General features: G+C 44.2%; 1 protein-coding gene and 1 pseudogene across 13 annotated transcripts in view; one reads left to right on the forward strand and one right to left on the reverse strand.

Annotated features, from left to right (window-relative positions):
- Nucleotides 1-2,972: 2,972 nt before the first annotated feature.
- The window catches only part of TMEM268 (transmembrane protein 268), a 24,449-nt gene continuing 3,601 nt past the window's right edge, over nucleotides 2,973-23,820 (reverse strand). For 4 of the 13 annotated variants that reach the window (XM_039866789.1, XM_039866787.1, XM_039866790.1 and 1 more), the window contains 9 exons: nucleotides 22,825-23,001; nucleotides 22,429-22,628; nucleotides 18,880-18,989; nucleotides 16,808-16,918; nucleotides 15,665-15,814; nucleotides 11,553-11,663; nucleotides 9,593-9,673; nucleotides 8,540-8,728; nucleotides 2,973-5,772 (listed from right to left, as the gene is read on the reverse strand). In XM_039866789.1, coding sequence (XP_039722723.1) covers nucleotides 5,593-5,772; nucleotides 8,540-8,728; nucleotides 9,593-9,673; nucleotides 11,553-11,663; nucleotides 15,665-15,814; nucleotides 16,808-16,918; nucleotides 18,880-18,989; nucleotides 22,429-22,549 — 1,053 coding nt within the window. In that variant the 5' untranslated portion in view covers nucleotides 22,550-22,628; nucleotides 22,825-23,001 and the 3' untranslated portion in view covers nucleotides 2,973-5,592. Of the gene's footprint in view, nucleotides 5,773-5,899; nucleotides 8,104-8,539; nucleotides 8,729-9,592; nucleotides 9,674-11,552; nucleotides 11,664-15,664; nucleotides 15,815-16,807; nucleotides 16,919-18,879; nucleotides 18,990-22,428; nucleotides 22,629-22,739; nucleotides 23,002-23,820 lie in introns of all 13 variants that reach the window. The other 9 variants (XM_039866793.1, XM_039866795.1, XM_039866791.1 and 6 more) reach the window with 7 other exon arrangements.
- LOC120605865 (uncharacterized) lies at nucleotides 19,229-19,343 on the forward strand (annotated as a pseudogene).

A 23,820-nucleotide genomic window follows, 5' to 3' on the forward strand; every position in this document is an offset into this window, starting at 1 on the left:
CAAAAAAAACAAAAGAAACAGATCTACAGAAGAACTAGAAACTGGAGTCTGCAGGTGTGGACCTTAAAATACTGAAGAAAATAAATGAAGATGGATAATTCATCTGAAAACTATAAACTATTTTTAAAAGTTGATTTAAATGTATATGACTGAATACTATGATAGCTGAAATTAAGAAATCAATTGAAAGGCTTAACAACCAATTAAACATAATTGAGGGCAAGAGTAATGGAGTAGATTATAAGTCAGCAGAAAATATTCATACTGAACCATGAAGAACCAAAAGAATGGAAAACGCAAAGTCTTAGATATACAGTGAAAAGAGCTTAACACACATATCATTAGTGTCCCAGAAGGAGATGAGAGAGAAGAGGGTAGAAGCTATAATAAAAAATATTGTGTCACAGATTCAAGATGTGTTATGAACCCCAAACAAAATATAAAGAGAGCTATGCCTAGGCACATCAAAATAGAATTGCTAAAACCCAAACAGAACATTTTAAGAACAGCAAAAGGACTCAGAGCTGACTTTGCAACAGACACAATGAAAGCCAATGACATCTCCCAAACATTGAAAGAAAATACCTGCAGTACCCTAGAATTCTTCACTTACCAAAAAATATATATTTCAAAAACAAAAACAAAATAGAGAGTTTCCAGCAAACAAAATCTCCATCTGTCACCAGAAGATCGGTACTAGAAGGAAAACGCTAAAAGTATTTCTAAATATACTAAATACTAAAGAAAAATTCCAAAGGTAGTTCTAGGAGGAGAATGATATATATTTTTTCAAAGACAAATATATGAAAATGCAGAAAGAAACAAATAGTAATGAAAAGTAATAAGGAGTAATAAAATGTAAACATGTGAATAAACCTAAATGAATACTGACTATATTAAACATTAATAAAAATGTCTGTTGTGATTTAAAATACAGAGAATTGAAATCTATGATAACAATAGCACAACAGGCAGAAAGGTGAGAAGTTCTAAAGTTTCAATAGTCCAGAAAGTGGTGGAAGGACTAACATGGAATAGACTTGAATAAGTCAAGGATCCATGTTGAAATTTAGGGTAACCACTAAAAGAAGAGAATATATAGCTCACAAGCTCATAGAGGAGAAATTACAAAAAAACAAAAATGAACAAAAAAAAACCTTAATGCAAAAGAAGGCAAAAAAGGGCAGAAAAAAGAACACAGAAAAAGACAACCAATAAAAAGTAAATAGTAAAATGATACATTTAAGCTCAATATATCTAATATATCAGTAAGTACACTAGACATAGTATAGTAAATACTTCAGTTAATGAAACAGAGACTGAATTTTTTTTAAAATTCCATATGCCCACAAGAGGGGCATATGGAACTTTAAATATAAAGATACAAATAAGTTGAAAGTAAAAGAATGAACAATGATATACTATGTGATCACTAATCAAAAGCTAATGTATCAAACAGTAGATTTTAAGGCAAAAATCTAATAAAGGAGGACATTTCATGAATATAAAAGGGTCAACATATCAGGGAGCTTTACCAATTCTAAATTAGCATACAGTATGTAATAACAGAACTAAACATGTCAGAAGTGAATTAAAATGTATGTTCACATAAAAACTTATACACAATTATTCATAGCATCATTATTCATAAATAGCCAAAAAGTATAAACAATCCAACTGACGAATGCATAAACAAAATGTGGTCCATCCAAGCAATGGAATGTTATTCAGTCATTAAAAAGGAATAAAGTACCGATACATGCTTCAACATAGATGAATCTTGAAAACGTTACGTGAAAAGAGCCAGAAAAAGAAGGCTACATATTGTATGATTCCATTTATACGAATTGTTCAGAATGAGAAAATCCAGAGAAAGTAAATTAGTGGTTGTCAGGGGCTGGGGAGAGAGAGGAATGGGGGTGACTGCTGATGGGTAGGGTATTGGGTAGGTGGAGACGGAGGGTTAGTGATAAAAATATTCTAGAATTAAATAGTGGTGATGGCTGTGTAATCTTATTAATATACTAAAAACTACTGAATTGTGCACTTTAAAATGGTGAATTTCATGGTATGTTAATTGTATCTCATTTTTTTAAACTATGTAATTTAACCCCTTCCCCGTTTAGAGAAAAAAAAGTGCAGCTTGATGCCAGCATTCATTTAACATCACACGTAGAAATGCTACATTTTCTAGGATTTGACATTTTCCGCAATCTAGAATTACTATATTTTGTAAATGGAAATACCACTACTAAAAACAATGCTATAAACAGAATGATGTTATTTGTTTCCAAAGACTATTAATATACTAGAGCAATGAGAAATTAATAAAAGCAAGATATTTCATGGCAAACGTTGGGGGTAAGGTTAGAACTGTAATCTACGAGTTATCTCAGGGTAAATGCTGCAGCCACAAGCGCTGCCAGTGAGTATTCTCGAGGCAAATGAGAAATGAGTTAAAAAATTTTCTCAAAAGTAAAAGGGGGAAATAAAGTCTATACTCATAGTTGGAGATTCTCCTACCTTGGTCAATGATAGAACCAATCAACTAAAATCAGTAAGGATACAAATTTGCACAACTTAAGTAAAAGCTTACACTAATAGACACAGGTAGAAAACACAGACTCCTTGATGGAGCCCTCACTATGGCCTTGTACTTTACACACAATCGTCTCAATTAATTTACCTGTTATCTATCCTTACTAGATGAGGAAATTGAGGTAGAAAAGGAACAGTGAGGGCGAGCATCTGACCCAAAGTCACGAGATCGCTCTTATGGTATACTGCTATACTGTCCCCTGGTGCTGAATTTTGAAAAGATTTGACTAGGATTTTAATTCACATAAATACACCCCATGATGCTAGAGTAACTGAGGTCTGCTGCAGAGTGAATAAATATTAACTGTTAATGATCTACTGTGTCAACAAAAATATACACTGGGCACCTATGGTATACAAGACATAGTAAGAGATTCTTTTTTAATAACAACAATTTATTGAGCTCTTACTAGAGCTTGCAACTCCAAGTTGCAAGCCTTTTACATTTTTGATATCACTTTATCTTCGCAATAACCTGCCAGGTAGATACTGTTATCCACATTCCACACGAGGAGTGACACCTAAGGACAGGAAGGAGACTGCTCCTAAGAGGCAGAAGTTGGATTTGAATCAATGTGACTCTAGAATCGAAGCTCTGAGCTACTCCCTTCACTCCCACTTCATGACTGCACCATCTTCTCCACTGCAATGCAATGGCTGTCAATCACACAGAGCCTTAAAACTTAGGGTGTTGAAAATAAGAAAATTAAATTAAAAAAAAAAATTTACAGTAAATGTTCATCATGGAATCTGATCTTGACAGCAACCCTGTGATGTCGGCAAGACAGAGTTCACAGAATTTTCTAAATGAGAAAGCTGAGGCGAAACTGCAAAGACATGTACCTCAGGGGCACAGCTGAATGCCCCGGCCAGCAAGGCCGTCAGAAAGTGAAGACCGGAGAGGCAGGAAAGGACACGGGTTCTTTAAGCCCTAAAATGGAAAAAAACTGCTGTTTTGTCATGTAACACATTTTTATTATACTCTGTTATTACTTAGCAGGGTTTTATGGTTAGATGGTAACTATGGGCTTCTACTGATCACATTCACAGCCCACAATTCCTGCGGCAGGTGACAAAGACAGGAATCACCTTCATGAATAATTCTCATTGAGCAAAGCTGCACTCAAAGCTGACTAAAGAGAAATGCCTGAAACGGCCATTTTCAAGGGCATATCTACACACGATTTCTCTTCTCTGGCCCAGAGGAAGCGATAGTCAGACTCATAATGCAGGCAAGTTGACTGCATTAGATTTTGCATTCACCAGATCCACGTATAAAGGAGTGAACTAACACAGAGAGGTTAAGTGACCTAGCCAAAGTCACAATGCTAGGAAGCAACAGATCTAAGTCTCCCAGAGAATCCAGGTCTCCTGATAGCTAGGCCACTGTTGTTGTCCCAAGGTGCATCAGATCTGGCACACTCCAGCAATGTGGGGCTATAGAACCTTTCCAAATGTAAATAAAGGCATAACAGAAAGACAGGCCAGGGGCTAGCATACAGCAGAAAAACTGGAAATTTCCAGAATTTCACCTCTGGAAGAGCTATTAAGAATCACCCAATCTACCTTTTAATTAGATTGGTAAACTGAGGACCAGCCAAAAGTTACAGAGCTAGAAGGGGCAGTTCAGGGCCAGAACCCAGGTCTGTGCCAACCTCATCATTCAACTGAGTTTAGAGAGCAATCTGCAAAAGCTACTACAGAGATGACAAAACAGTTAATCCACAGGATCTTTTTCTTCCTTAGCAGGACCAGGTCATGCCTAGAAGTATCAGGTACCGTCTCTGTCCTTGAGGAGTTTATAGATGAGCTAGAAAAACAGGCACGCGAAATGAAAATAGAATCAATAACAAAACATCAGTAAAGGCAGCAGCTACATCAAGAATGTAAAGGAGGCAGAGAGGAAGAGGGCTGGCTATGTTGAAAACCTTCCTGAAGGAGGGATAAATAAAACTGTGCTTTGACGCATGCATAGGAGTCCAATCGGTAGAAAGGAATAGGTATGGCAGTCCAGGAAAAAGTTGGAACTCATGACAGAGTTTTGTAAAGATGAAGCCAAAACTGCAGGTGAAGGCCAGATCTTGGGGAATGTGGAGCCTTTAAGTGCCAGGATAGAGCTTTTGGATTTGGACCTATGGATAGTGAGTCTTCAAACTTATTCAGGAGCAGAGAACTTGGGAACCTCTGAGCTCTTCACGGAACTCCATGAGTGACAGATCATGCTTCATTCCAGGACGGTGTGTCAGGAAACAGGCCTGTTGCTCTACATCTGCAGTAAAAAACCACAACCACAAGCATGCATGCCTTTGAATAAAATAAGTCCTCAAATCAGACAGAATGGGTTTTTTCCAAATAGTCCCATGAACAGTTATGTACCATTTTCTTCTTTCCTCTGTCTCCTAGAAACCTGTGTACTGGCAGACAACAAGCACAGGTACACTGTTTTTCATAAAGCATAGAGGAAAAACTTAAAAGGGGAGAACATTCTGAGAACTGACTTCTTTTCTTCAGACTGGAAAGAGGCAGTCTTATAATTTTAGAGGCCCACAGTAATGCCACAAAGAGCAGCGCCTTCCCAGAGCCTCCGTTTCCCCATCTGACATGAAGGGGCTAGAGATGGAAGCATCATCTGAGACCAGACTTTGGACATATTTAGCCTAGTCTGGCCATCTTCACATTCACTGGGCTGTCCAGGCAATGAAAGGGGTGGGAGAGCGGCCCTTCCACTAGGACCATGGTTCTAAGCAGCACGGAGAGTAGCTTGGACTGGGACCAGGTCGGCAACCATCTGCTTCTGGAAAGGCTGGGGGTCACCACGGAATGTTGACAAGCAGGGTCCTGAAGTGAGCACGACACCCCATTGCTGACATGACTGACAGCCTTCAGATGGTTCTCTCCTCAGCTAGGGCTTGCCATCATCCACCTTGGGCTCTTGAGGCATCCTTGACTTTTCACCTTCAGTCTAGGAGGAAGATGAGTACCTTCATCCCTGGGTCACCTGGCCAGAAATGGGCAGCAGCCTGTTCCCAGGATGTGGGCTTCTATGAGCTGGCAGGGGCATGGAAGACTCGGGGAGTCCGTGTGTCGTGTTCCTGCTGCCTGAGGGAGCTGGGAGGTCACCAGGAGCCGGATGTAGTAGCCACCGAACACTGCCAGCAGCTGTTGGGCCATTTCCTAGAAGAGGCAGGGAAACAGAGTGAGGGCCACAGAGACACAGCTAATGCATGAGGGGAAGCCCAGCGGTCCTCACAGCCCTGCACCAGCAGTGATGCTCACCGGAAGGACCCAACCAGGCCCTCACCTGGGATGTTTGCAAGATGCCTGGGCTGGAACCCCTGCTCTACAACTGGCTCTGTGGGGCTCCTGAGGCCTCGGTTTCCTCATCTCCGAGGGAGGTAACCTAACTGCCAAAAACTGATAATGATATGCACAAAAAAGCTATGGAGCCTCAAAGCACTAGAGAAATTAGCATTGATTTATACCAGCCAATCGCACATGCACACGCTTTTTCCAGTTCCCAATGTCTGTGAATCTGTAAAGTGCGTGAAGTCAAGGTAATGCACTTAGAGAAAACCACTAGTGAATGGGGGCAGGTAGCAGAATAGCCCTGTGATGACAAGACTCTTCAATTCATACAAGGTACCTGCTGGATCTCTTTAGACAAGTGTTCCTATTATATAAACAGTTTGTTTATAAAAACTGGATTTATCACAAAAAGACAACAACTACTGTATGATTCCACTTATATGAGACACCCAGAGCAGTAAATTTATAGAGAAAGTAGAACGGTGGTTTTCAGGGGTCAGGGAAGGAGGAGTTTGTGTTTCATGGGCACAGAGTTTCAGTTTGAGAAGATGAAAAAGTTCTGGGGCTGGATGGTGGTGATGGTTGCACAACCATGTAAAGTGCTTAATGCTACTGAATCATACACTGAAAAACGGTTAAGGTGGTAAATTTTACATTATGGATATTTCACTATAATGAAAAACATTAAACCATCAAAAAGAATAAAGAAAGAATTTTAAAAATCAGATTTAATGCATGCTCTTATTAACACATTTGGTCTCTAAGTTCTGTCCACTGGGCTGGCAGTTGGAATTCTAGGGAAAATGCTTCAGTTCCTTACACGTGGCAGTGAAGGTCTTTTGTATTACAAACTGTGTCCAGTCTGAATGTAATAAAATAGGGTGTGGGTTGCAGGAGGCTGTTTCTGTTGGTAGAGTCAATGATTAAGAACAGGCTTTCAAATGAAAAAAGCCACACAGAAATTTCAGCTCAGCCACCCTGTGACAGACCTTGAGCAAGTCACTTCACCTTGCTAAGCCCATTTCCTCATCAGTAAAAGAAGGAAAATCATAGCATCTGTCTGGTTGGGCTCAGGTAAAGATTAAAGGAACTACTAGATAGAAAGCTGAATACCCAGTGCTCATTGAATGTCATCAATATCATAGCACGATCATTATTCAAAAAAAGCAAAAATTACACCTAGCTCTGTAGGGTCAGTGTTTCCTCCAAGTTATCCTTTGTGCTAAAAAAAATAGTGAAAACTTCAAATAGCCCTCCCCTCACTAACTCAGATTGGTCTTCTGACCCATTTACTCTAAAATCAATAATGTAAGAAGCAAAGAACTGTGGCAAGAATATTGGCCCACTTAGCATTAGTAAGGCTGGCTCCTGCCCTTGGCTTTGCCACATTCTCCTTTGTTCTGTTTTGAGCAAGTTGGTCGCATTCTTGGAAGCTTATTTTATCCATCTTAGATGAAGGAAAAATAATCCATACCTCAGAAGGCATGCTAAAGAATGTTATGCATGATAAAAAGCTGTTAAAATGTAAGAAGTCGTTATAACTAATTCACTGTCTTTCACAGGCGCTGGTTTCCTACTGAAATATGATGATCCGGTCCACGCTGAGGCTTGAGCGCTGATTATACTTTCCCTCACTAAGTTATAAGGGCGGCTACTTTAAAAACACGTCCACACACACTGAGACTTGATATTCATGACATAAAATTGTACTACTATTGGTTTGAATGCACTTGAAAAAATAATTTAAAAGACTCATCATATTTAATAGGCTATTTCGCATAAACCCAGACTTGCGTGTCACAATAAAGTATGTGACCTTATCAATCTTTTCTGCTCTTTAAAAAAAAAGTCAATGGGATTCAAGTGAAGACATTCACATATTTATTATTTTCTCTTGTAATAGTCCTATTTGTAGGCCTCTCCCACTCCCCACCAGTGCAAAAAGGAAAGTCCAGGCTAGTTTGAAACTTTAATCCCCAAATCTCTTGGCTGAAAAGAAAATACAAGTGCTCTCCTGCATCCAACCATGCCTAAGGTCACCTTTCGCTGCATGTCTCCCAGACAGTGGGTCTGTCCTCATGGTGAGCAGAGGGTAGCACAAGCAGCAAACCACATGAGATTTCTGGTCTACCAGCACCGGGTCAAACCCAACAGAGAGCTTAGGTGGCAGGACCCAACAGAACTCTGGGGCTGGAGGAACTGGAATTTAACAGAGATGCATATAAGACTTAAACATTCAACTGCAGTTTAAGTAGATAGGTAGATATATGATAGATTGATGGATAAATAGACTAAAAAATGATCCAAATGTTCATCAAGATATTCACGGTTAGGTAGGCTAAGATCTATCAATACCCAACTACGCATCTAGTGGAACTACCAAAAAAATATCTAAGATATTTAAAAAGGAGAGGGAAAAACCCAGTAAGTAGAAAACGACTCCAATAAACTATTTTTCAAAGTGCTGGGATGAGGGGAAAAAATATTGAAAACTACTAGGCTAGAAGATTTGTATGGTCTCCACCAACTCAGTAAAGCCATGTTCCCTGGAATTTACAACTTGAGGCCCCTAGACGGACTCTTCGTAAATCTCTCATGACAGAAGGTGGCCCTGACTGGCCCAGATGCCTGTTACCTCCGGCTCGGCCTCGGGAACGAGCTGGTGAAGCTCAGTCTGCAGGAGTGGTCTCTCCGTGGGATGAGGGCTGCTGGGCAGGAGAGGAGCTTCCTCTAGCAGGTTCTCAGGACCCTCTGCTGTCGTCATGGGGCTCACCCCAGTCTCCATGACGACACAGAGCTGGCTCAATCTGTTTCTCAGCAAGGACTGAAAAGGAAATGGAGAAGGGGCTTGAATGGTGCCCTAAGTTGGGTGGCATGTAGGAGGCTGAGTCACACCCTGAGCTGCAGACCCACAGAGGATGGATGGACCTTCTACAGACCTTGGGAGAATGTGGAACTGAGTCCCATTGTTAAGATCAGGTAACTCCCTACAAAAGTAGGGTCCTTAATGGTTTCTAAAGCACTATTCCTTCCATGCTCTCATTTGCTGCTCAGAACAGCCCGGGACATAGGTATCTTTATCTATACACTGTGGATACACAAACTGAGGTTCAAAGGCCCTGCCCAAAGCCATACAGGAGCTCACGGGCCAGGATTAGGGCTAAACCACAATTCTAAATTCAAGACCGACTTTGGCTGATCCCAGGGGAGGAGCCCAGGGCTCAGAGACAGGAGGGCTGGGCCCCAAATCCAGCATCACCAACCAGCTCTGTGACTGCCCACAGGTAGTGACAGAGCTTCTCAAAGCCTCAGTTTCCTCATCTGTGGAACCAGAGCAAGAGCTCCCTGATCTTCATAAGTGGTAGGAAGGCATTTTGAACAAGTGAAAGTCGTCTAAGTATGTGGTATTTTCCTCTGCCAAGATCTTTATTATTATTACTATTACTTATTATTATATAAATAAATACATGCTCGCTATAGGAAATGTAGAAAATACAATTACTGAAAAAAAGAGGAGATTAGTTAAAATGCAATTAGTTAAAAGACTTAATTCCTTAGGCAAAAGGACCACAGATTCCATACAGGTGGTTCTTACTTCTAAGTAAGTTTTCCTTAGACATTTTCTCAACATTGACATAATGCAATCTGGCCTCCTGGTTTATTTGGTTTTTCACTTAAGGTATCCTACCTCTTGGCTAGTCTTCATTTCTCGAATATGGTCAGACAAAAACTGCACACAGTTCTCCAGGTCGAAGTAGACAAACCAGAGCTGGGGAGAGAAGAAGCCATGACCAGTGAAGTTCAATGCCAGCCTGACCTTGAACTCTCCTTCTGTGAAACCATCCTCCACCTCCTGCCTCCATACCAGAGGCCTGCCCTTCTGAGGACCACTGGGTTTATCCTGGTCCCTGGCAAGAGCATGCCATTCTGCTCTCTCCCACACATGAACTCTCCTTTATATGGCCTGTAGAAAAATGGCTTTGTGTGCTAACTCTTTTTAAAATGGCTACAGCCCATCTCCAAGTCACTAAGCATCTGAGAGACTCCAAAACATCCCAGGCATCAGGTATCCACCTAGGGCTACCACTTTATCGTCAGAGGCCAGGTAACCTTCTGTCTGGAACCTAACATGCAAATGAGTGAAGCTCTTCAGAGCTATCACCCCCCACTGCCCACAGCTAGGTCAAGGTAATGAACTTGGGTGCTCTCAGGGGAGAAGTGTGGGGTAAGAAATCCTCACCTCACTATTACCTCCCCTTCCTCTACAACCTCAACAGTCCCCAGAAGGCCGGGGTAAACTCAGTCAGGCTTAAATCCTCCACATTCACACATTACATCATCTTGTTGGGTCCACGCAGCTGCCGCATATCACAACCCAAGTTCTACAAGAAACTGGTGGCCCATGTCCCACAGCTCCATCCACTGACCACTTCCTCTGGATCCCAAGCCACCCTCCTCCCAGTGGCTGACCCATGAGACCCAAGATCACGCCCCTCTTGCTGACTAGTCTCTCTCACTGTGTCATCCCCAAGGGAACATTTTTAAAATGTTTTTAACCTTTTTATTATGACATTTTCCAAACATACGCAAAAGTAGAGCAAATGAAGCATTAACTTCCAGCTAACCACCTTGGTCAATGGTTACCACATCAGAGCTTCGCTTGTTTCATCTCTCCTCCTACCCACTACTCACCCCGGGCACCTCCATCCCCCAACCCACACCATCCCCAGTGATTTTTTTAAAAATCCAAGATATTGTGTCACCTCAACCCAAGATGCTATTTTGAAACAGAAAGAACCCAATTATTTTTAAAAGATGTGTCCATTCATGAGTCTTCCATCCATCCATGCCTTCAACTAACAGTCGCCAAGTCACCCCTGTTTGCCAATCCATCGAGAGCGTTCGGAGACAAATGAGGCTGAAAGAACTTCTAGATTCAAGGAGCTCCCAATCTCCCGTGTCACACTTGAACTGCCAGAAATCTTGTGATGCCTTCAAGTTCACTTCCTGGTGCCAGGCAAGATTCCTGTCACACCCTACACCATCTCAGACGTGCTAGGTTCCAAACACACACGGCTCCTCATACATCTGTCTGTCTCTGCTGCAGCCTGAGTACCTAGAACAGTGCCTGGAACATACTAGGCACTCAGTAAGTATTTGTGGGATGAGCACATCATGTCACAGAGAGCTTCTCCTCAGGTCCCAGCCACACGCCCACGGCAGGGCTCCCACTGTGCAAGGGTTGATGACTAGTGAGAAGGCAGATGTTGGTGCTGAGGAGATTTAGCAATCTCACCTGAAGAGCCCAGCCAGGCGCAGGAGACCTGGCGCTCACCTAGCCCCAGCTATGTCCCAGACCCACTGTGTGACCCCATCTGTTTGCTGAATGAATACTGAGTGAGGAGTGAGGCTTGGACAGTCTCTGAGCCTCCCTTCCAGCTCTGTCCCATGGAGGTTCTGGGCTGCTGGTTACCACCCAGGACCCCCGAGGAAGGAACACCGGAGCAGGGAGTAAGGGACAGGCTGCTGATGCCGTCTCATCAGCGGACTCTGAGAGACTGTGCAGACCGGGAGAACGAGGGGCCACCTCTCCCCAGCAGCCCAGCCTGAAAGGGGGCCCTCAAGGAGAGGTCACTCTGAGACAGCACCTGAATCACGCTCTGGCAGCCTTCCACCGTGTCTGTCACCCCCAGCAGCACCCGGTGTCGCAGGAGAGCTCCATTGGCAGCCGCCAGCCTCAGGTCTGTGTTGGTGTTGGCCTATAAGACAAATGCCAGCCCTGAGGCCAGACCTCCACGCGGCCAGGGAGCTCCTGGGCCTGGGCAATAGCCACGCACTGTCCCACCCCTAGACACCAGGGGACAAACCTTATCTTCAAGACGTGTCCATTTCCTCCCCTATAAAATGGGATTGTGGAGTTGTTGAGATAATAAATTCAATAGTGTCAGACAGCCCTAGGTTGAAGCCCAGCTCTGCTACTTCCCGGCTGTGTGGCCCTGGACAAGTTATGACCTTTCCCTGCGTCTTGCTTTCTTCAGCTGTAGAATAAGGATAAAAAGTGTCCCTGCCTCCTGGGGATGTGGTGAGATTTAACTGAGATTGTGTACGTGAAGCACTTAACCCAGTGCCTGGGACACAGGTGCTATAGTTATCTGTGGGGAGCAGGGCGGGGGCGCAGGGGAGATGGAGGGTTTGAGCATTTATTGGGTAAGCAAAGCAGCTACTCTGTCTATAAGGCACCTACTTTCCGAAGTACCTAGCACAGTATCTGGCCCTCAGAGCAGGGCTCTGGGACTCCTCTCCTTCTTTTCCCACCTAAACTAATGACGCTATAGATTTAGTTGACAAGTACCTGCTAAGCAGGCCAGGAAGGAAAAGGGAGAGGAAAAGTGTCTGGACCCAAAGTGCTGGTTTGGGGAGGACACCCCCAAGGACTTTGAGATGCAATCAGAAGACAGCCCAATCAATGACACGGTTCCCAAAAAGATCAGAACTCCTATAGGGAGCTTTTGGAAATATGAGAAGGCCCTTTTGGTTGTCTCAGGGATGAGCAAAGCTGGCAATTAGGTACGAGGACCAGGATGCTAAACATGTGCCTTCCCATGAGAGACAATCCCACATGCAGAAGAACTGTCTCTCGGCCCACCTGGACTCCCAATATCCCACTGTGTGAGAACGCAGGTGAAAAATCACTTATAATTCTCCAACAGGCCAATCTAACTCCATTTTACATCTAAACCTAAAGTATTTTTTTAATGGGTTTAAAATATCCTGAATTTTCCGGACATGCCACTGCTATGAAAACCGAGGGATGATTATATTTTGTTTTGCCTAGAATGTTCATAAGGGTTGTTCACCCTTCAGAAACCAGTATCACCAAGGTTCCAGTCCTGATTTGGGGCAAATTATGCATCACCTCTCTGCCTCCATCTTCTCATCTCCAAATTAGTGATAATAACACCCCCTTATATTAAGGGTTATAACAAGGATAGAATGAGTTCACCCGTGTGAATGAACACTGGGAAGAATAAACCCTCGATATCATTATGATGAGGTTATTGAATTGAATTCATCGTGTTTTCCATTGTACCATGTTGGCCACTAACAAATATTATTAAGAATTTCCCATGTGCCCAGCAATGTGCTATACCTTGTAGGGGATACAAGGCAGGATGTTGCCTGCCTCCACAAAACTTCCAGTTTTGAGAATGGATATTAATGCCCCAAACAAGGGGCAAACAGGAAGCATGTGCAAAATGGTGAGGCTCTCAAGGATGCTATGTGATGGAGGTAGGACACTCACAGGAGGGACAAGGTTCAGGAAGGGGGATCTGCATGGTCCTGAGTGATGAGGGATCCGAGGAGGAAGAAGTCCTTGAGCTGAGGCAAGACCTGAGGAGGCTGTGTGACCACAGACTGATTACTTAACCTCTGAGCTTCAGTTTTTCCACTGGCCAACGGAGTCAATAACTGTAATAGTTAATACTTACTGAGCATTTACTGTATACCAAGTATGATTATAAGTACTCTGCATATATTAAGTCACTTAATTCTCCAAACGATGTTGTGGAGGAGTCACAATTATTATCCATTTTACAGATGAGGAAACTAAGGCCCTGACAGGTTAGGTTAAGGCCTTACCCCAGGTTGCAGAGCTAGAAAATGGAAGAGGTATCCTGCCTCCTTGTCAGGTTGTAGTTGGTCATCATTGATATCAGGCTCCAAACACAGAGCACTTAGTAGGTGTTCATTAAATGGCGGTCATTTCTAGGAAGGAAAAGACTCTAGAGAGGTTCCCTGAATGAGCAAACAGTGAAGACAGAAGTGCCACTGAGTGCCTAGGACCTCCATGCTGAACCTATGGGTAAAGGCACAAGGTCTTATTCATCTCTGAGCCCCCTGCCTAGCACATTACCTGGTACTTGCAGGGGCCTCATGAATACCAGCTGAACAAGGAAGGAAGGGAGAATAAGAGGCAGATAGCCAGAGGAGGCATTCTCTGAATTGCATTAATTATATCTGCATCCTGTACCACCTGCCAGGTGCCAGATATTTTGCTTGCTCCTGCCAAAGCAGAATATACTTTGCTTTTTTCCCCCTCCCCAAGAGAAGTTTCTTACTGCAGGAAAAACCTGCTCAATTAACTTTTTATAGGCAAGCACAAGGGCCATGAAAGCTTTGACAGAGCCCAAGGCAGCATTATTTTGTCAGCCTTGAGGCAAAGCTCAACAAAGAAATTTTTCAGAATGATTGTGCCATAAAGTTCCTATTCGTCTCTATGTGCGCAGACACTAAATGGAACTCATACCCCAAACCATTAACTCAGTTCCCAACATCCCACCTTCTCCTCCTGAGTCAGGCAAGAGTGGAATGTTTGCTAAAAATCTCAAAGGCCAGCTCTGTGCCAGGTGCTAGAGGAGCTTCCTAAGCACTGGAAAGACAGCAGAGGTGTGGTAGGCAGGATAATGCCCCTGCAAGATGCCTAAGTCCTATTCCCCAGAACCTGTGAACATGTTACATTATACAGCAAAGGGGAAGGAAAGTTGTAAATAAAATTAATGTTATTAATTAGCTGGCCTTAAAATAGGGAAATTGTCCCAGATTATTCAGGCAGCCCAGTGGAATCCCAAGGGGCCTTGAAAGTGGAAGAGGGAGGCAGAAGACTCAAAGACGTGAGAAGGACTAGAGCGCCGCTGGTGGCTTGGAAGATGGAGGAAGGGAACACGAGCCAAGGAATGCAGGTGGTCTCCAGGAGCTAAAAGAGGCGAGGAAGCAGATTCTCCCCCAGCAGCTGCAGAGAGCATGTGGCCCTGCTCTGTCAAGCTTCTAAACTGCAGAACTGTAAGATAATAAATCTGTGTTGTTTCAAGCCCACATTGATGGTGATCTGTTACAGCAGCCATGCAATACCAATACAGTTGGGTACTGACTGAAAATGAGGCTTGAAATCGGAGCATCCTGGCCTTGAATTCCATCTCTGCCATTTATTAGCAGCATGACCTTAGACTACTCCTTGAGCTTTTTGGAACCTTGGGTTTCTCATCTGTAAAATGAAGATCTCTACCCAGAGATTTCCTGGGAAGTTTAATGAGTTAACGTAGGTGGAGCATTTAATGGATGACCGACCGCATACAAAGTGCTCAGTAAGTAACAAAAGCTGGACACTGAAGAAGCAGAGTACAATTAGTGAACCTGCAGCAATCTCCTTTGTGAATGAGACTGGGAATCTGACGGCTCAGGCTTTAAGCCACTCACAGTGGAATGGGCCAAGTTACCTAAACCCTCTGACCATCCACTCTGCCTCACAGGTCATTGCAAGGATTAAATGAGAAAGGATTTTTAACAGAGTTCCTGAGTCAGGGCCTCCCCACCTCCCCCAACCCTCAGCCTCAGGCACCTTGTGCTCAGTAGTCCCTCCTCACTCACAGCACTCTTGTGAGCATCCAAGGGGAGGAGGTACATGAAAGGGCTCAGTAAACTCAAAATCCCTTACAAATATTGGCTGTCAGTGCCCTCCTCCCCCATCCCAGACTCTCTCAAAACACAGCTTGCTTCCAGAAAAACACCCTGCAGGGATTAGATAGCAAAGACAGAGAGGATTTAATCATACATGTGATTTGATTTCTTTCAGTCACTGGGCACATGGGCCAGTGTGAATTTTCATGGTTGGAGCAATTTATAGAGAAAAATCTGATTTGGGATCTTCCTGCCCATACAGCCCCTCTGGAGGGAGTATGGCTGGGGTCTCCAGATGTCTCACCTTTCTCTGGTGTCTTTCGAAGATGAGCATGAGAGTCAAGGTCAGGCTCACTGCTGCCAGGGTCACGAGCAGCACACCCACCCAGTGGTTCCCCAAGGCAAACATCTGGCTGGTGGAGTAGATGTTGGCCCACACTACCACGTAGAAAACCTGCGAGAAGCCGGGGCAAGACCATGGTCAGGAATGCCAGTCCTCAAGTGAAGCAGCTCCACTCAAGGGGACACCCTTGGACACTTCTGTCACCTCCCTGGATTCACAGAACTCGCAGGGCCCATAAGAGACTGATGGGGGCCTGTGAGAATGAGCCCTTCTTCCCTGATCGTAAGTGAAGGTAGAGGAACAGGGTTTGAATGGTTATTCCAAATCCCTGCTTGCCCTGATTTTAAATAAAACAGAAAAGGGCAGAGAGCTTGTATGGGAGAGAAATTTGAGACAGAAGCCCACACTGATCCCTCAACAGCAATGTGGCCTGGACAAGTTATAATAACTCTCTGAGCCTCAGTGTCCTCATCTGTAAAATGGGGTGAATACCTACTTCACAGAGTTGATATAAGGGTTGTAATATGTGTAACAGCCTATAAAAGACAGTTGCCATTTCTTTCCTTTCCTGAGAAGCAGGACGTGGGGGTCGGGAGTGCTATTTATCTACATAGGGGAGCAGCAAATCACAGTGGTTAAGATGCTGAAACCAGACTGCCTGGATCCAAATACTGGCTCTACCATATATATGCATGTTTATATGTATGTATATACATGGTTGTACACACACACATGGTTAGAGCTGACATGGACATATCTGTTGAACAGATGGGGGAACCATGTTCCAGAGAGGTAAAAAGTCTTGACCAAAGCCAGATACGGAGTCCAGAGCCTCAGTGGTGGGTCTGCAAATCCCCAATCCCAAGTTCTACCCTCAGTCAACCCTGCCTCCATCCTTTACATAGAGACCTTGTTACAACGCTCTGCCATAAATTCCCTCTTACATCAAAATCTGGGTCCATGTGTACTGCCTTCTTCCAGGCATTCGAGCCATCAGCCTCCAAACCCCTTACACGCACCAATAGGCTCCAGGCCACGATGCCAAATGCGGCAGTGCCAGAGCGGGCCACCACAGGGTCAGTGTGGGCCCACCTCCCTCCTTACCACAGCAAAGGCCAGCCGCATAGGTCTTGAGTTGTAGATGATGTATCTTCTCACTTGGGGCTCCAAGAGGGCGCTCTCGGCCAAGCTCCTGTACTGGTCAGCCGGGACCTGCTTGGCCACCCCAGGGAAAGAGATCTATCAGCCACAGAACCCCTCTCCGTCTCCTTCCTACCAGCAACCACGTCAATTCCAGTTCACATGACTATCATGTGGAAGGGGAATCAGGCACACTCTCTGGGCTAGACCGGAAGGCAGAGTGAGGAGCTCAGAGCACTGATGGCAATCACGAGACACAGCTCCCGGCCCAAGAAGGGTCGGGCATCACGAGGGAGGTGGCACAGCTCGAGATACAGGAGGACATCCTGTGGATGGATCCCTGTAGCCCAAGGCTCAGTACCTCACAGCAGACCCAGGGTAGCCTAATGGTTAAGGCCTGGGAGTCAGCTAGTCCTGAATCTAAACCTTTTATGTGCTGTGTGACCTAGAGAAAGTAACTCTACTTCTCTGAGCCTGTTTCCTCTTCTGAAAAATGAGGATAAGAGGACCCAGCTTGTATGAGTGGTGTGCATATTAAATAAGATAATACATATGCAATCCTTATCGATGTATTATACAGTAAGTATATGTATTTTATATATACAAATTATCTGGACATCTTTTTGGGGGCTTTTGGTTTGCCTACCACAGTCGGTTATATTTTACTTGGCTAGATATGTGTATCTAAGTGTATGTACATACTGGCCCAGCGCTCGTACCACAGTAAACATTCGATACTCAAGTGCTATTATCAATATTGCAATATCAATAATTATTAACACAGTCCAAAGTACTGAAAACTCACATCTTCCTGTTCAAACAAAAATGCTGTAGCACATAAAGGCCCTACAAGAGTGGATCGCTTAAGAAACAGAATTTAACCATTAAAGATGCTATTTAGGAACATGGTAGAACAGTGTGCAAACTGTTCACTGGTTAAGAAAACCCCACTGAGGACAAGTGTTTAAGAAAGACATTCCTCTGAATAAAGGCTGAAAGGAAATGTGGGAAGATAAACCAGCTATGGTGCTGATGTGGACTTAGTATTATCAATTTGGAAAGTTTCCCTTCAATGGTGATAAAATGTTGTTTTAAACAATAATGCAATTCAGTTTTAAAGAGATAAACTATAAAACCTTCAGGGTAAAATTAGTAGTGCATCCTCCCCATCCGCAACTGATGCCCCCTGAGCAGTGCAGGGCAAGGCCAGACTGTGCTGCGGGCTCTGGGAGAGAACCACAGCTATGGGTATTTAATGACAACAGCAATAGCTACAGTTTATTGATTTACTACGTGCCAGAGATAGTGCAAGTGTTCCTCAAGCATTATTTCACTTAATCTTCAGAAAACCCTATGTAATAGGTATCAATATCGCCTTCATATTGCAGATGATGAAAGTGTGGCTCAGAAAGGTTAAGTCACCTGCCTAAAGTCACACAGACAATGGGCAAGAGAGCTAGATCTGCATCCAGAACTATGGATCTGTGAAGCCTATGCCTCAGATCATTATGCTAAAAGGTATTGTATTATCAGCTAATGAATTCATGGACCCTTTCCTCTCCTAAAACGCCTTTCCTCCTGTCTACCCAGCAAACTCACTTTTCTTTCAAGATTCCAGATCAAGTATTTGCTCCTCTGCAAAGCTTTCATAACTACTGTCCCTGCTCAGGCAGGTTTATCATTTTCTCCTATGAAGGGCTTCAATGCCTTCTACAGTCTTATACTGCAGCATCTCCCCTGCTGGGCTCTGGAAGCCATGTGAGCACAGGCACTGGGGCCCACTCACCTCCATAGTGCTTAGTGCCCAGCTAAGTGCCTGGCCAGAGTAGGCACCCCAAAACATACACCTGTTAAGTGAATTAATTGGGAAGCCATTTCTAATACAGCTTCTTTCTATCCCCTACCACATCGAGCACATAGTAAGTGTTTAATAAATATTTTGTGAATAACCAGATGAAAGGATAGATGGATGGACAGACAGGTAGATGGATGGATGGAAGGGAAAACGGTAAGGACTCAAGAAAACCAGCACTCACCTGAATGCCCCAGGTCTGCAGCTGTTCTTCTGCAGCCCCCAGATCGAAGGAAATGGGGGCACAGGTATTGTCAATCCGGAGAACCGTGAGGACCTGGCCATTGCGGAGCTCTGAAAGCAGACCAGAAGCTTTGTCTGACTGAGCAATAACTATTCTGGATGAGCCCAGACCCCGAAGGCGTCACTGCCTCTGGCCACAAGAACCTTCTCAAGGCAAGTAGGGACAGGGTAGCTGTCCTCAAATCCCTACAGGAAAAAAACTGGACTTGACAAGAAAGCCCCCAGGAGGCAGAACTGAGGCCAGTGCATGGAAGCCAGTAGGCTACAATGCAAGACCATCTAAGGAAGACTGCTACGGCCATGCCACCTTGAACCTGATCCCATCTGATCTTGGAAGCTAAGCACGGCCGAGCCTGGTTAGTACTTGGATGGGAGACCACCTAGGAAGACTAGGTGCTGTAGGCATAAAAAATAAAAAATAAGGGATTGTAAGCTGACAAGGAAGACTTACCCAAAGTGAGAGCTGTCCACATACAGAATGGGAGGTGGTAAGCTCCCCATCACAGGGATATTTAAACAGAGACTGAACAACTAACTACATTGGGGAGATAATGTAGCAACATTTATTATTAGAGGACTGGTTAACTAAGTAACTCTTGCATTCCCCCAGTGGGCTCAGAGTCTAAGCAAGAGATAACCCACTGTGGTAAGCAGAACAATGGATCCCCAAAGATGCCCCTGCTCTACTCCCCAGAACCTGTGAATATGTTGCCGTAGATGGCAAAGGAGAATTAAGGTTGCAGATGGAATTAAGGTTGCTAATCAGCTGGCTGTACATAGAGAGATGATCCTGGATTATCCGGGAGGGCCCAGTGTAATCACAAGGATCCTTAAAGTGGGAGAGGGAAGTAGCAGAAGCCTCAGGAGGGATGTGACAGGGAGAGAAACGCACAGAGAGACAGATCATTGCTGGCTCTGAAGATGGAGGAAGGGCTCATGAGCCAAGGAATGTGGGAGGCCTTTAGAAGGTGGAAAAGGAAAGGAAACAGATTCTTCCGAGCCTCCTGAAGGAATGCAGCCCTGCTGACGCCGAGATGATTTTCACTGAGTGAGGCCAGTGTCAGACTCGTAACCTACAGAACTATGAGAGGGTAAATTTGTGTTTTGCAAACCACTGTGTCAGTGGTAATTCGTTACGGCAACCATAGAAAACTCATGTACTGACTTACCGGTCACCCCTCGCAGTGTACCTGCAACTCACTCAACATCTTAAAAGCATAAACTGAGTTAAGTGTTACCTCAAAAAACACACCACATCAACCCAGGCTAGTTACAACAGCTCTCAACTCTTTCCCCGCATGGCTGCGATTAAGTCAGACTGTGAGACTGAGGCCAGCTGGACTGAAAGCTCTGGGCTGAAATTCCCCCTGGCCTGGGGAGGAATGATGGCAGAAGGAAGCCAAACCTTCCTTCAGTTCTGAGTAGAGAGACTACAGACAAAAGCATAAGCTAGCTAATCTGGGGTTCAAACTATAACTCCGCCTCTCACTAACAGAATAACCTTGAAGAAGCCATCTAAATCCCTGGCCAGCCACTGAGAGGATGGCCATATCCACTGCAAAGGCCTTTGCAAATAATTAAGATGATGAAAATAAAGCACTTGGCACCAAATGGGTGCAGAATAACCAGCCACTATTGTTGTCATAACTTAAAAGCAAGCATGTCAGAATTCGCAAGTAATAATAAAGCAAGACTGATGTGTTTATCTTTGTTTTTACCCTCCCACAGTGTTCCCAAAAGGATCTAAGATGGCCTCATAAAAGTATGAAAAAATAAAATTACAAACTTAGACTTGAAAATAATAAGCAAATGAAGAAAACTAGACAAAAAGAAAAGCAGAAATAGACGAAAATAAGAATAACCTCCAGGAATTGAGCCCTTACTATATACAACCAGGCAAGGGGCTTAGCCTTCAAGTGGTGGTTTCATTGAATCCTCCAAGAGCCCTAAGAGGTGGATACCATTATCATAGAAAAGGAAACAAGCCTCTGAAAGGCCAACGAACTTGCCCGATGTTACCAGGGAAATGAAAGTGAAGAAGAGAAGAAGCGAGGAGAAAAGGCAGTGCTCAAAATGCAGGCAGTCATGCTGGATGCGGCTCAGACTAGCGCACCATCTCGGAGCACCGAATGGAAAGCCCACGTAGGTTTGAACTCCAGACAGGGAGAATGTGACCCGCCCCCAAGCCAAGCTGGCTCTTTGCACACTGAGCAAAGTGTTTGCCTGAGCAATGCAGACTCCCCACGGTGCCTTTGTTTGCTTTCTAAATCATGAGTTCCTGGATTCTTGGCAATAATGTCTCTAATCTGTTCCTTAAAGTGAGAACAGCAAGTCCTCCGCTTAGAAATACTTGTTTTTACACCTAGATAGGGAAAAAGATCTGAAAAGCTACCAAAAAAGAACGTGTGCGTGCATCCGCATGGGGAGAGCAATTTACCACAAAATAATGAGAACTGGCCTGCCAAAAATCAATAGAGCAATGTCTTCAAAGTTCTGAAGGAAAATTGTTTCATTCCATTTCACTATACTGGTGTGTGTGTGTGTGTATTGCTTTCCTAGTAATTTTAAAAAAAAGAAAGAAAGAAAGAAAAAAAAAACTTTTTAATTAAGTAGTTGAGTTTCAAATCATCTAAGTAACCACCCACATTTCTATGAATCCCACAATCAGGAATGCCATCTCTTACCTGTGCCCAGACATTCATTCATTCATTCGACAAAATACTTCTTGAGCATCTACTATGGGCCAAGCCCTGTGCACATACTATTCCTTGGTTGAACAAGACAAGACAGAGCCCCTGTCCTTGTGAAGTTTACATTCTAGTGGGGAAGCTGGACATTCAACACTTTATTACACTGGTAATCATTTAATTAAGACTGTGGTAGGTGCTATGGGGAGAAGTAGGATTATATGAGGGTCCTGACTTAGGCTGGGCTATCAGGAGAGAATTCCCATGGAAGGGAGATCAGAACTGAATTCTGAGATTAAGCAGGGGAAAGGAGGCAGAAAAAAGCATAACAGGAAGAAAGAACAGCAGATGCAAAGGCCCTGAGGCAGGACAGCATAGCAAGAACAAAAACCAGGGGCAGCAGGAGTGATTAAGCCAGGCCTTGCAAGCTGGTGAATGATAGATCTTTGTGCTAACCCCAATGGGAAACACTGAAGCAGAAAGTGACACACAGTTGCTTGTGCATTTAAAAAAGCTCTCTCTGAATGTCACGTAGAGAATGGATTTAAGACGCAAAGAGAGATCGGCTAGGAAGCTACAGCAGGGATCAAAGGAGAAGGTGATAGTGGCTTGATTTAAGGAGGTAATGATAGAGAGAATGGGTAGAAATGACAGAAAATGGCCTAGAAACAAATCCCAAAATGCCCACCCTCACCTAAAGGCATTTCTGTGCCTATCCATTCCCCTTCCTCAATCATATTATGTGAGTCCAGGTCTGCATCCTGGGGGAGTAGCTAGAAAAGAATTCAGAGCCATGACCTTACCTTGTCCCCAGCCAGGAGGGCTTCCTCCAGGGAGGGCATTCCAACTAGGGGAGGAGGTAAGGGAGGAAGCAGGCAAAGAGCTGACTGCCCCGCTGGGGTCCATCTGTGGTTCACAGGCCATAACAGAGAGCGAGCTGGGCAACACTTCCCCTTCTCAGGGCTGTGGTTCACTCTGGATCAGCCAGCTCTGCTTCACCTGCCTTCAGAAAACAGCAAAGAAAGAACTTCAGGCATGGGAGGCTGGGCTCCCTGGCTCTCCCAGGCCCAAGTCATCACAAGGCCTGGGAGAGCTACCCAGTCTTTCCGCTGACCTTGGTCTTTCTGGTCATGCTGAGGAACATCCTCAGAGTGAGGAGGAGCTAAAACTCTCCCAGACCTCGCCTGAGAACTTCCCACCTGGTCTTGTGTCTTTTCCAGCTCAGACACATCCAGGCACCCACAGGGAACCCAGGGGCAGACCAGGCCCCACTCTTTGGCGTGTGGGATTTCCATTCCTTACTAAGATCAGGGCAGTGCATTCATCACGGGAAGACTTGCTTATACAAAGGATTTCAAGCAGCTTCCCAGAAGACACTGCAAAATACAAATGAAAAAAAAAAAATCAGGATGGTAGGAAAGATATACTTAAAAAAATAAAAGTGATAACCATGAAGAATAAAAATATCCAGGCAATCAGGGTCCCTAGCAGAGGTGGTAGAAGTTTGTGTTCAAGCACATAAACTCTAGGGTCAGACTAACTGGTTTAAATGTCAGTTCTACAACCTACTAGTTATATAAACTTGGGCAAGAGGTTTAACCTCAAAGAGCTTCAGCCTCCCTATATTTAAATAGTGGTACCTTCCACAGGGTTACTGCACTAAGGCTCAGAGGGATGATACAGATAAAGGACAGACAGCAGCATCTGGAACAGACGACACATGCCATAAAAACTATCTCTAGTGATTGCTGTTTTGAGGTTTGACACAGTTGCCATGCCTGAGCCAAGAATTTAGTTTTGAGCTTCCAGGTGGCCAAAGCTATAATGGAAGTACTGTCAGTTAAATAGTTTTCTATATGGAGAAAAGAAAACTGAGGGTGAAAGGAGCAATGCATCCTCCTAGCACTTAGCTCTAAAAGACCTCGGAAATGCTTTCAAAGCCTCATAAGCTGGGTCAGTGATAGCTCAGCAGGCATAACCCTTAGCCACTTTGTCAACAAGAACAGAAAAGCCTTTTGTGGGTATTTCCTTGATGCCAAAAGAGAGTCTCCAGTGCCATATATTCAGGATAGAACCTGCACACTTTATCTATGATGTGTCCACTTGGGGCCTAAGAATCACCCCTTACAAGGAAAACCTTGCCTAAGTCTCTGGGATGACACAGCAGCCCTGCTGAAGGAAAAAAAAAAAAAAAG

Source organism: Pteropus medius, unplaced genomic scaffold (genome assembly GCF_902729225.1).
Source record: "Pteropus medius unplaced genomic scaffold, Ma_sr-lr_union100, whole genome shotgun sequence".
NCBI classification, from domain to species: Eukaryota; Metazoa; Chordata; class Mammalia; order Chiroptera; family Pteropodidae; genus Pteropus; species Pteropus medius.